Source organism: Heptranchias perlo, chromosome 9 (assembly GCF_035084215.1).
Source record: "Heptranchias perlo isolate sHepPer1 chromosome 9, sHepPer1.hap1, whole genome shotgun sequence".
Lineage (NCBI taxonomy): Eukaryota > Metazoa > Chordata > Chondrichthyes > Hexanchiformes > Hexanchidae > Heptranchias > Heptranchias perlo.
Window position 1 is genome coordinate 7,675,212 of NC_090333.1, and position 12,106 is coordinate 7,687,317.

The 12,106-nt window shown below is 45.7% G+C and overlaps 1 protein-coding gene across 1 annotated transcript in view; it reads left to right on the top strand.

The window, feature by feature from the left end:
• The first annotated feature begins 3,009 nt into the window (after positions 1-3,009).
• LOC137325643 (di-N-acetylchitobiase-like) overlaps positions 3,010-12,106 on the top strand; it is a 36,848-nt gene continuing 27,751 nt past the window's right edge. The window contains exons 1-2 of the mRNA XM_067990908.1: positions 3,010-3,141; positions 7,951-8,089. Coding sequence (XP_067847009.1) covers positions 3,010-3,141; positions 7,951-8,089 — 271 coding nt within the window. The remainder of the gene's footprint in view (positions 3,142-7,950; positions 8,090-12,106) is intronic.

Here is a 12,106-nt window from a genome sequence, read left to right on the forward strand (position 1 = left end):
ACCTCTCTCTATCCCTTTTTGTGCCCTCCTCACAGCTTACTTTGCCCCAACTATTCCTTGTAGGAGCAAATTCCACAGAAGTAACAGATGTCAGGGCAGCAATCTGACTCCCAACGGTACTAAAATCAAGTAAAGCAATGACCCTCCATTCCCCTCTCCCTCTATCCAGGAATCTGTCCTGCACCAGCTTAAGTTCGTACCAGTAAAGTGAGACCCTCTCCGTTCCCCTCTCCCTCAGTCCAGGAATCTGTTCCGCACCAGCTTGAGTTTGTACCGGCTGCTATCATTTCCACCTGATGCAAAACAGCATTTTTAAACATCCGAGATCTTTTTAAACTTTCTGTGGAATCTTTTTAATATTAGGAGGAAGCAAACACTCCCATTCACTCCCTCCCTATCGTTAAAAATTAACTGGGAGAAAGTGGAGCTCTGCACCAGCATCCATCCAGACATGCACAGTACTCCTTTACAGCTGATATCAGTATAACTTTGGTCTGGCGACTCTGTACCGCACTCGGCAGAGACTGGTAGCTGCAGCATATCTGCAGTCTTAGTGATGAAAGGTAAAGTAAAAGGCAAATTTACCACTGATATCAGGGAGTTCAAAGAGTGATCAACAGATGGAATAAATTCCCAGATCCGGTCGATGGGACGAAAATCCGAGGAATCATTTTAATAGCAACTGGATGCAACAATGGGGTGGAGATTTGGGAGTTTTCTGGATGGGCCGAGTGGCCTCCCTCATCTGTAATTATTTTGTGTGTACATTAAATTTGATAACATTGTACGACTGCTTCACATTTGTCTTGAATTCCTCTGAGCATCAGTCAACTGTGATATTAACCCACTTATTTTGTGCCTGAGTTAAAACAGAGCGAAATACCTTCAAGAAAGAACTTGCATTTATATAGCACCTTTCATGCCCTCAGGACATCTCAAGTCAATTTGCAGCCAATGAATAACTTTTTGAAGTGGAGTCACTGTCTTTTTGTCGGCAAAATGCAGCCACCTATTTTGTTCACCGCCGAGGTCCAACAAACAGAAAATGAGATAAATAACCAGTTATAAATGTGTCCTGGTCAAATTCTATCCCTCAACCAACACCGAAACAAAAACCAGATTATCTGGTCATTTATTTTATTGCTGTTTGCGCGAGCTGACCGTGTGCAAATTGGCTGTCGCTTTTCCTACCTTTCCAACAGTGATTAAGCTTCATGAGCACTTCATTGGCTGTGAACAACAATAACAACTTGCATTGAAATAGCGCCTTTAATGTCGTAAAACGACCCAGGATGCTTCACAAGAGCGATTATCAAACAAAATTTGACATTGAGCCACATAAGGAGATATTAGGACAGGTAACTAAAAGCTCGGTCAAAGACGTCGTTTTTTTTTATTCGTTCATTCGATGTGGGCATCGCTGGCAAGGTCAGCATTTATTGCCCATCCCTAATTGCCCTTGAGAAGGTGGTGGTGAGCCGCCTTCTTGAACCTCTGCAGTCCGTGTGGTGAAGGTTCTCTCACAGTGCTGTTAGGTGGGGAGTTCCATGATTTTGACCCAGCGACGATGAAGGCACGGTGATATATTTCCAAGTCGGGATGTTGTGTGACTTGAAGGGGAACGTGCAGGTGGTGTTGTTCCCATGTGCCTGATGCCCTTTTCCTTCCAGATGGTAGAGTTCGGGGTTTGGGAGGTGCTGTCGAAGAAGCCTTGGTGAGTTGCTGCAGTGCATCCTGTAGATGGTGCACACTGCAGCCACAGTGATGAAGGGAGTGAATGTTTAGGGTGGTGGATGGGGTGGCAATCAAACGGGTTGCTTTGTCCAGGATGGTGTCGAGCTTCTTGAGTGTTGTTGGAGCTATACTCATCCAGGCAAGTGGAGATTATTCCATCACACTCCTGACTCGTGTCTTGTAGATGGTGGAAAGGCTTTGGGGAGTCAGAAGGTGAGTCACTCGCTGGAGTGTCTTCAAGGAGGAGAGAGAGGTAGAGAGGCAAAAAGGCTGAGGGAAGGAATTCCACAGCTTAAGGCCGAGGCAGCTGAAGGCATGGCCGCCAGTGGTGGAGCGATTAAAATCGGGGATGCGCAAGAGTCCAGAATTGGAGGAACTCAGAGTTATCGGAGGGTTGTACAGCTGGAGGCAGTTACAGAGATAGGGAGGGGAGAGGCCATGGTGGGATTTGAAACAAGGATGATTGTAAAGGTAGGAAACGCGGCAGCCAATTTGCACACAGTAAGGTCCCGCAAACAGCAATAAAATAAATGACCAAATAATGTGTTTACATTCCGTTGTTGGTTGAGAGATAGATTTTAAATTCGAGGTGTTGGTGGACTGGGAGCCAATGTAGGTCAGCGAGCACAGGTGTGATTGGTGAATGGAACTTGGTGTGAGTTAGGATACGGGCAGCAGAGTTCTGGATGAGCTCAAGGTTTTGGAGGGTGGAAGATGAGAGGCCAGTGGGGGAGCTTTGGAATAGTCAAGTCTTGAGGTATCAAAGGCATGGATGAGGATTTCAGCAGCAGATGAGCTGAGGCAGGGTCGGAGAAGGCAACGTTATGGAGGTAGATGTAGGCAGTCTTGGTGATGGAGAGGATTTGTGGTCAGAAGCTCATATCAGTGTCAAATAGGACTCCAAGTTTGCAAACGGTCTGGTTCAGCCTCAAACTGTGGTCATGGAGAGGGATGAAGCACTTTGAGACATTCTGAGGTCATGAAAGGCGGTATACAAATGCAAGTTCTTTCTTTTTCCTTTTTTAGTTACTCTGTTCGGTGTTGGGCTGAAGGTTGGCCAAGATTTGGAGGAAGGGGGAGAAGAGCACGTCCCTTTAAAAGTTGCATTTCAGAGTATGAAGATTGTGTCAACATTTCACTATTGCCACATCCACCAACACAGAGAGAGAGAGAGACTCAGGAGGTGTCATCATCAGTCACATCCGGGTGGATATAAATGAATGATCTTGCTGGGTCTGGTGGATCTTCATATCGGTCGGAGCTCAGGCGGAGAGGATGCGCTGGATTTTGGAATTGGCGCAGGCCCTGGTCGTGCTCGTGCTGTGGGTCTTCTGCGGCTCCGGGACTGGCTGTCCATGTTCGGATCGGGCTCTGTGCGAACCCGTGACCGTGGAGCATGAGTTCCAGGTGGGTGTTCGGGGGCCGGGGGTGGGTGTTCGGGGGCCGGGGGTGGGGGCCCCCTGCTCATGGGCTTGTTTACCACGGTGGGTGGGTGTTTGTTGAAATATTGGAGCCAAAGGTGCCTGGGGAGTGAGGTGAATTTAAAGGTCACGGGCTGGGCTGAGTTGGGTTGGGGGGCACGGATTGGGCTGAGTTGGGTTGAGGGGCACAGCCTTTCTTGGAATTGGGGCACGGGCTGGGCTGGGGGCCGGCGGTGGAACAGAGAGCTCCAGCCTGGAGCATGGGTGAGAGATGGGCTGCAGAGGGGTCGTTGATATGGTCCTTATGTCAGGAACAGTCTGAGGGTGTGGGTCAGGGTGAGGGACAGGTGGAACTATTGGGATGGGGATAGTAGGGGGAGGAATGTCCGATTATTGTTGAAATGCAAAGTGTGTCATATTATAATCCGTATGTTAAAGTGTTGATATTGATACAGTTACAGTTTGTATAAAATAGGACCAACCGTAGTATTGAGCAGTGCAAAGATATTTTAACAAGTGCAGCATCCATAAAATGTGTTTCTTAAAATATTTCTCCAATGTGCAGAGTCTGAAATGATGTGTGATCTAACTCCTGCAGTGTGTCTGTCTAATACCATGGTTGAGGTCACCGGTTTGTGGTTTTCACAGAATATTGATCCCCAAAACACCAGTTAAAAATCCTGGAATCCCATGTCATAAAAATGACATTTGACTTTTTCACTTATTGTTAAACTGGGACCTTGGCCACGATTAAACTGAATACAACGTAACAGATCTTTAAAAAATACATTGGTTGCAAAATGACTCTGTAACTGCTGACTGTATTGATGAGGTCAGTATTTACTTCAGAGCAATGTTACTAAGTGGGCAGTGTGGCAGCAACAAGAGCACCACCAATATAACCTGCAGGCTCGATGTGTTCATTCTGCTTTTATCCCACTTCCCCCACCTTCCCACTCACAAAACATTCTTCTGACAGATGGGTGGGATAAAAGTTTCCTCTGTCTGTTGGTTCCAAGAATGAATAAACATGAATTTATGTCGCACCTCATGTCCTCAGGATGTCCCAAAGAACTTCACATGAAATGAATTACTTTTTGAAGTGTTGTCGGCAAACTCAGCGGCAATTTTTAAAAATTTGTTCATGGGATGTGGGCATCGCTGGCAAGGCCAGCATTTATTGCCCATCCCTAATTGCCCTTGAGAAGGTGGTGGTGAGCTGCCTTCTTGAACCGCTGCCGTCCGTGTGGTGAAGGTTCTCCCACAGTGCTGTAAGGTAAGGAGTTCCATGATTTTGACCAAGCGACGATGAAGGAATGGCGATATATTTCCAAGTTGGGATGGTGTGTGACATGGAGGGGAACATGCATGTGGTGTTGTTCCCATGTGACTGCTGCCCTTGTCCTTCCAGGTGGTAGAGGTCGTGGGTTTGGGAAGTGCTGTCGAAGAAGCCTTGGAGAGTTGCGACAATGCATCCCGTGGATGGGACAAACTGTGTGCCGGTGGGGAAGGGAGTGAATGTTTAGGGTGATGGATGGGGTACCAATGAAGCGGGCTGCTTTGTCCTGGATGGTGTGGAGTTCTTGAGTGTTGTTGGAGCTGCACTCATCCAGGCAAGTGGAGAGTATTCCATCAAACTCCTGACTCGTGCCTGGTAGATGGTGGAAAGGCTTTGGGGAGTCAGGAGGTGAGTCACTTGCCACAGAATACCCAGCCTCTGACTTGCTCTTGCAGCCACAGAAATTATGTCGCTGGTCCAGTTAAGTTTCTGGTCAATGGTGACCCCCAGGATGTTGATGGTGGTGGATTCGGCGATGGTAATGGAGTTGAATATCAAGGGGAGGTGGTTAGACACTCTCTTGTTGGAGATGGTCATTGCCTGGCACTTACCTGGCACAAATATTACTTGCCACTTATGATTCCAAACCCGGATGTTGTCCAGTTCTTGCTGCATGCGGGCACGGACTGCTTCATTATCTGAAGGGTTGCGAATGGAACTGAACACTGTGCAATCATCAGTGAACATCCCCATTTCTGACATTATGATGCAGGGAAGGTCATTGATGAAGCAGCTGAAGATGGCTGGGCCTTGGACACTGCCCTGAGGAACTCCTGCAGCAATGTCTTGGGGCTGAGATGATTGGCCTCCAACAACCACTGCAACCTTCCTTTGTGCTAGGTGTGACTCCAGCCACTGGATAGTTTTCCCCCTGATTCCCATTGACTTCAAATTTACTCGGGATCCTTGGTGCCACACTCGGTCAAATGCTGCCTTGATGTCAAGGGCAGTCACTCTCACCTCACCTCTGGAATTCAGCTCTTTTGTCCATGTTTGGACCAAGGCTGTAATGAGGTCTGGAGCTGAGTAGTCCTGGCGGGAACCAAACTGAGCATCGGTGAGCAAGTTTTGATGAGTAATGTCGTTTGAGAGCATTGTCGACGACACCTTCCATCACTTTGCGAATGATTGAGAGCAGACTGATGGGGCAGTAATTGGCCGGATTGGATTTGTCCTGCTTTTTATGGACAGGACATACCTGAGCAATTTTCCACATTGTTGGATAGTTGCCAGGGTTGCAGCTGTACTGGAACAGTTTGGCAGGATGTTGTCGGGGTCCATAACCTTTGATGCATCCAATGCACTCAGCTGTTTCTTGATATCACTTGGAGTGAATCGAATTAGCTGAAGACTGACTTCTGTGATGGTGGGGATGTCAGGAGGAGGCCGAGATGGATCATCTACTCGGCACTTCTGGCTGAAGATGGTTGCAAACGCTTCATGTCTTGTCTTTTGCACTCACGTGCTGGTCTCTGCCATTATTGAGGATGGGGATGTTTACAGAGCCTCCTCCTCCCGTTAGTTGTTTAATTGTCCACCACCATTCACGACTGGATGTGGCAAGACTGCAGAGCTTTGATCTGATCCGTTGGTTGTTGTGGAATCACTTAGCTCTGTGTATAGCATGTTGCTTCTGCTGTTTAGCATACATGTAGTCCTGTGTTGTAGCTTCACCCGGTTGGCACCTCATTATTAGGTACGCCTGGTGCTGCTCCTGACAAGCTCTTCTGCACTCCTCAATGAACCAGGGTTGATCCCCTGGCTTGTTGGTAATTGCAGAGAGTGGAATATGCCGGGCTATGAGGTTACAGATTGTGCTGGAATACAATTCTGTTGATATGTGCAGAGCCATGTCCCACAAACAGCAAGTTGCATGAATGAACAGTTAATGTGTTTCTGCTGATGTTGGTTGAGAGAAAAGTGTTGGCCAGGACACCAAGAGAACTCCCTGCTCTTCAATATTGCCAGCAGTCTATTAGATCCACTTTAACATCTCATCCAAAAGACAACCCCTCCAACAATGCAGCACTCTCTCATTACTGCACAAAAGTGCCAGCTGAGATGATGCATGTTTGATCGTCTCAGTCCAAAGCAAAGGGCCCAAATCACAAAACTGTGATGAACTAAACTGCAGCACTAAATAGGCAGTCTCATTTGAGAACACAGGATGGTTAGTGTGGGAAATGGAAAAATGTCACACTGGTGCAGTGTGGGCTGTTTCTCTTTATAGGGAATTATATTCTGATCTAGTCTTGCTGGTCTCATGGTAGAAATGCTTGATTTGACACCAGGTACCTTGAATGGAAAATTTTTTAAACTGTAACTCTAAAGTTGCTTGTAAAATGAATTTATTGAGTTTAAGTTGTCCTTTTGAAGTGCATTGAGCACCAACACTTGGAATGGAGTATTGGGATGTGAGCTCCTTTTCCTCATGTTGTTCAGTTCCTCTCACCTGCACTATTGTCGAGATGGAAGTTCTGAGAGGTTGTTCCTCTTTAGCATATTCTTTTCTCTGGTGGCTGCGTTTAGATCGACAATGGTGGCCACCTGAGAATCAGTTCACCAGCCATTCCATACCCTACAACCTGGGGAAATGATAATGGGCCAAATTTTGCTCTAACAGGGCATCGAACGGTGCTTGCCGTTACTTGGACCTGCCCTTGCACGTTTTTGAGTGGCAAGTTGCTGAAAGTGCGAACTGATAACGGGGCAGTGAGTGAAACAGGGCATTTGGGAGCTGAGTGAACAGGGCAAGAAACAGGGTATCTCCTTAACCAATGAGATTGAAGGTAGTGAAATTAACAGCGCAAGGATTGAGAAGGAAGTGTAAATTAGAGTGGGCGAATTCAATGTCAAATCAGGTACAGAAAGAGAAATAAAGAGAGGAAAAGAAAGATTGGATTAAAAGAGGGGGAAAAAAGCGAGTGAAAGGGGAAGAAAAAAAAGTTTTAATTTTAAAATTGCCATTTTTAAAAGCTCCAACAACAATTAAATCCTGAAAGAATGAGACTCCACTCTTGTAATAGTTAATTTTCAGTGCCAGAGATCTTGATTGCCGATAATGAACACATTCACCGTCGTTAAAAAGGTACTTAGACTGGAATGGAAATGACGTAACTTTCCATGGCGAGTTTAGTTTGAATCTCCTGCGCAAATACATGAACTTTACGTCGTTCAATGCATTTTAAGGTTGAGCAAGATAGCTGGATGCTATTTTCGTGAAGCTAACAGCGGAGCAGCCCAACTCGGTCAGCAACTTGTGGATGTTTGAGTTTAACTGCGTATCTGCCCCTCGCCTGAAGTTGCTGTACCATTTACACATAAATAAAACGAGCCCCATTCGCCTCACCGTTATTTTGTCAACAAAATCTGGGCCATTGATTGTGAAAATATATATTTTTAAATGGCAGTTTTCTGCCCTTCATTACTGCAATTGACTGCTTTATTTTGTACTAGGTCTTTGTCTTTGATGTTGGAGGAAAGGATTGGAAGTATTATGACTGGTTTAAGGTTACGACTATTGCAGCCTTTGGACCTTACGATCCTGAACTTTTGTGTTATGCTCATGCGAATCAAGTTCGAGTTGTCCTGAGAGGTAAGTAATTTTATCACAGAAAAAACAAATGTCCTTCTATCTTCTAATGCAAGCTGTATTATTGAGAACCACATAAAAGGACATTCAGTGCACAGCCTTGAATTGCGACCTTACAGTGCTGAAATTCCTCTACAGCTCCTGCACAACTCGAGCTAATAATTCCACATTCCATCTATAATATATTAAAATCTTACATCCACACGCACACCTCCTGTCTACAAAACCTTACTTTCTGTAGTCAAGTTTTTCACACTTTTGTTGCAACTTTTTCCATTTATAAATTCCTCTGTCCACATTTATAATGGGAACTGTCTCCGTAAACTTGATGCACTGTAATTACATCCTCCCCACCAGTGGTGGCACTGTAGCACCTCTGTTTTGCATCTTTCAGCTCAAATTGCTATTAAAATAAAAATTACAATTGATCAAAGTATTATATTAAAAAGTAGGACAAAATTTATGATTTCACAATGGGGACTGAGTTACATCTGAACACCCTGGTTGAATTATCCCCCACACTCTAATCCTGTTTCGCCTGAATACTTCACAAGTCTGGACTCTCTTTGTCCATTGCCATGGGAGATTGACTGGTGATGTATTTTTATTCTACTTTTCACCTCCCAAACTTGCTGGGTTCGTGAGCACTGAGCGGGAGTCTTCTGATCTAGGAGTAGGGGAGGGGAAGAATTCTGAGGAGGGAGATTCTGGGATCCAGCAAGGACTCAGGAGATGGTCAGGGATTGCTGGGATCTGGCAGTATTGGGGAGATCGGGGAATGGAGGGTCTAACATGTCTTGTTGGGGAGGAGGGTGGTCTAATGGAATGCGACCCAAACTGTTATTGACATCTTTGGAAGCATCAGTCCCTCACCCCTCACATGTTCCTGCAAGTTAGGTGCCCGAACCACCGCTTCCCTCATCGTCGCCCTATTCCGATCTTCTGTACTTGCCTTGAGCATTTGAGCAGAAATGCTTGGTTAAGAAAGCCTTAAAAAGCGCAAACAAATCACTGGGGTTCATTTCTAGAGGAAAATAATTCACAGCAGAGAAGTTATGTTAATCTTGTATAGGTCCTTGGTTAGAAAACACTGAGAGGACTGTGCACAGTTCTGGACTCCATACTACAAAAAGATACAGAAGTATTGGAGAAAGTGCAAAAAGGATTTACAAGGATGATATCAGAACTGAGAGAGCATGATTATCAGGAAAGACTGAACAGGCTGGGGCTCTTTTCTCTAGAAAAGAGAAGGCTGAGAGGTGATCTGATAGAGGTCTTTAAAGTTATGAATGGTTTCGATCGGGCACGTGGAGTTCCTCAGGGCAGTGTCCTCGGCCCAACCATCTTCAGCTGCTTCATCAATGACCTTCCCTCCATCATAAGGTCAGAAATGGGGATGTTCACTGATGACTGCACAGTGTTCACTTCCATTCGCAACCCCTCAGATAATGAAGCAGTCCGAGCCTGCATGCAGCAAGACCTGGACAACATCCAGGCTTGGGCTCATAAGTGGCAAGTAACATTCGCGCCAGATAAGTGCCAGGCAATGACCATCTCCAACAAGAGAGAGTCTAACCACCTCCCCTTGACATTCAACGGCATTACCATCGCCGAATCCCCCACCATCAACATCCAGGGGGTCACCATTGACCAGAAACTTAACTGGACCAGCCATCTAAATACTGTGGCTACGAGAGCAGGTCAGAGGCTGGGTATTCTGCGGTGAGTGACTCACCTCCTGATTCCCCAAAGCCTTTCCACCATCTACAAGGCACAAGTCAGGAGTGTGATGGAATACTCTCCACTTGCCTGGATGAGTGCAGCTCCAACAACACTCAAGAAGCTCGACACCATCCAAGATAAAGCAGCCCGCTTGATTGGCACCCCATCCACCACCCTAAACATTCACTCCCTTCACCACAAGCGCACTGTGGCTGCAGTGTGCACCATCCACAGGATGCACTGCAGCAACTCGCCAAGGCTTCTTCGACAGCACCTCCCAAACCCGCGACCTCTACCACCTAGAAGGACAAGGGCAGCAGGCGCATGGGAACAACACCACCTGCACGTTCCCCTCCAAGTCACACACCATCCCGACTTTCAAATATATCGCCGTTCCTTCATTGTCGCTGGGTCAAAATCCTGGAACTCCCTTCCTAACAGCACTGTGGGAGAACCTTCACCACACGGACTGCAGCGGTTCAAGAACGCGGCTCACCACCACCTTCTCGAGGGCAATTAGGGATGGGCAATAAATGCCGGCCTTGCCAGCGACGCCCACATCCCCTGAACGAATAAAAAAAAAAAAAATTGGCAAGATGTAACGAGTGCCACAGGAATCAGTGTCCTAGTACATGAATCACAAAGAGTTAGTATGCAGGTCCAGCAAGTGATAAGGAAGGCAAATGGAATATCGTCATTTATTGCAAGGGGAATGGAATATAAAAGTAGAGATGTTTTGCTACAGTTGTACAGGGCATTGGTGAGACCACATCTAGAATACTGTATGCAGTTGTGGTCTTCTTATTTAAGAAAGGACATAATTGCTTTGGAGGCAGTTCAGAGAAGGTTCACTCGACTGATTCCTCAGATGAGGGGGTTATCTTTTGAGGAAAGGTTGGATAAGTTGGGCCTGCATACACTGGAATTTAGAAGAACGAGAGGTTATCTTATTGAAACATATGAGATCCTGAGGGGACTAGAAGGGTAGATGATGAGAGGAGGTTTCCCTTTGTGGGAGATACTAGAACTCGGGGCCACCAGTTTAAAAATAATGGGTCTCCCATTTAAGACGGAGGTGAGGAGGAATTTTTTCTCTCAGAGGGTCGTGAGTCTGTGGAACTCCCTTCCCAGAGAACGGTGGAGGCAGGGTCATTGAATATTTCTAAGGCTGAGTTAGACAGACTCCTGATTAACAAGGGAGTCAAAGGTTGTAGTCGGGAGACAGGTAAGTAGGGTTGAGGTCACAATCAGATCAATCATGACCTTACCAAATAGCAGAGCAGGCTCGAGGGGCTGAATGGCCTACTCCTACTCTCGTATGTTCATATGTTTGTAATTTTCCGCTTGTGGGCGAGTCGAAAACTAGAGGTAATCCAAAACTATAAGATAGTCACAAATAAATCCAATAGGGAATTCAGGAAAAACTTCTTTCGTCAGTGAGTGGTGAGAATGTGGAACTTGCTACCACATGGAGTGGCTGATGCAAATGACATGGATGCATTTAAGGGGAAGCTGCAGAAGTGTATGAGGGAGAAGGATATGTCCAGGCTTTGGAGACAGGCTGAGGCCTTCAAATAAAAACTTCACTTGTCTTTAATGTCTTCACTTCAAGCAAAGACACTAAAAGACACAAATGAAAATTAGGTGAATAAATATAAACATGTTATTGTGAAATGTCATTTTTTGAATTTGTATTTTATTTTAGAAACTCTTATTTTATAAATTAAATATTGCAGTTACTGAGGAAAAACATGGTCCATGAAAAACAGTTTCAGCTGCAGGTTGAGAAATCTGTTCCACACCATCACTTGGTGGCCGTAGTGTGGAACTGCATCACCACAGGCCACATTATGGGCAAAATCCAATTATAAAGGAGACAGGACGGGCGTCACTGGATGGGAACACAATTAAAATAGAAAAACAAAAGACACTGTTGACACAGAACTTTTGAATAAAAAGATGACAGGACACACTGTTTTTAATAACCTATAAATAGATAGGTGGAACTTTTATTCCCTGGCACAGCAGCAGTCTGCCACTGATGCCAGGATTTAGAATGAAGAATGCAGTTTAATGAAAGCTCCACCCAATTGTGTCCACAGCCCAGCACACACGCTCCATTCTTCCGACTCTGGGCGACTGAGATTTCTCCTCTTCCACCATCAATGGCAGAACCTTCAGCTGTTACTGCCTTGAACTCCAGATTCTTCTTCTTCAACTTCTTTGTCTTGCTATTTCTCTTCCTATCTTCGAATGCCTCATCAAAACCTACCTGTTTGACTGTGCCTTTGGTCACTT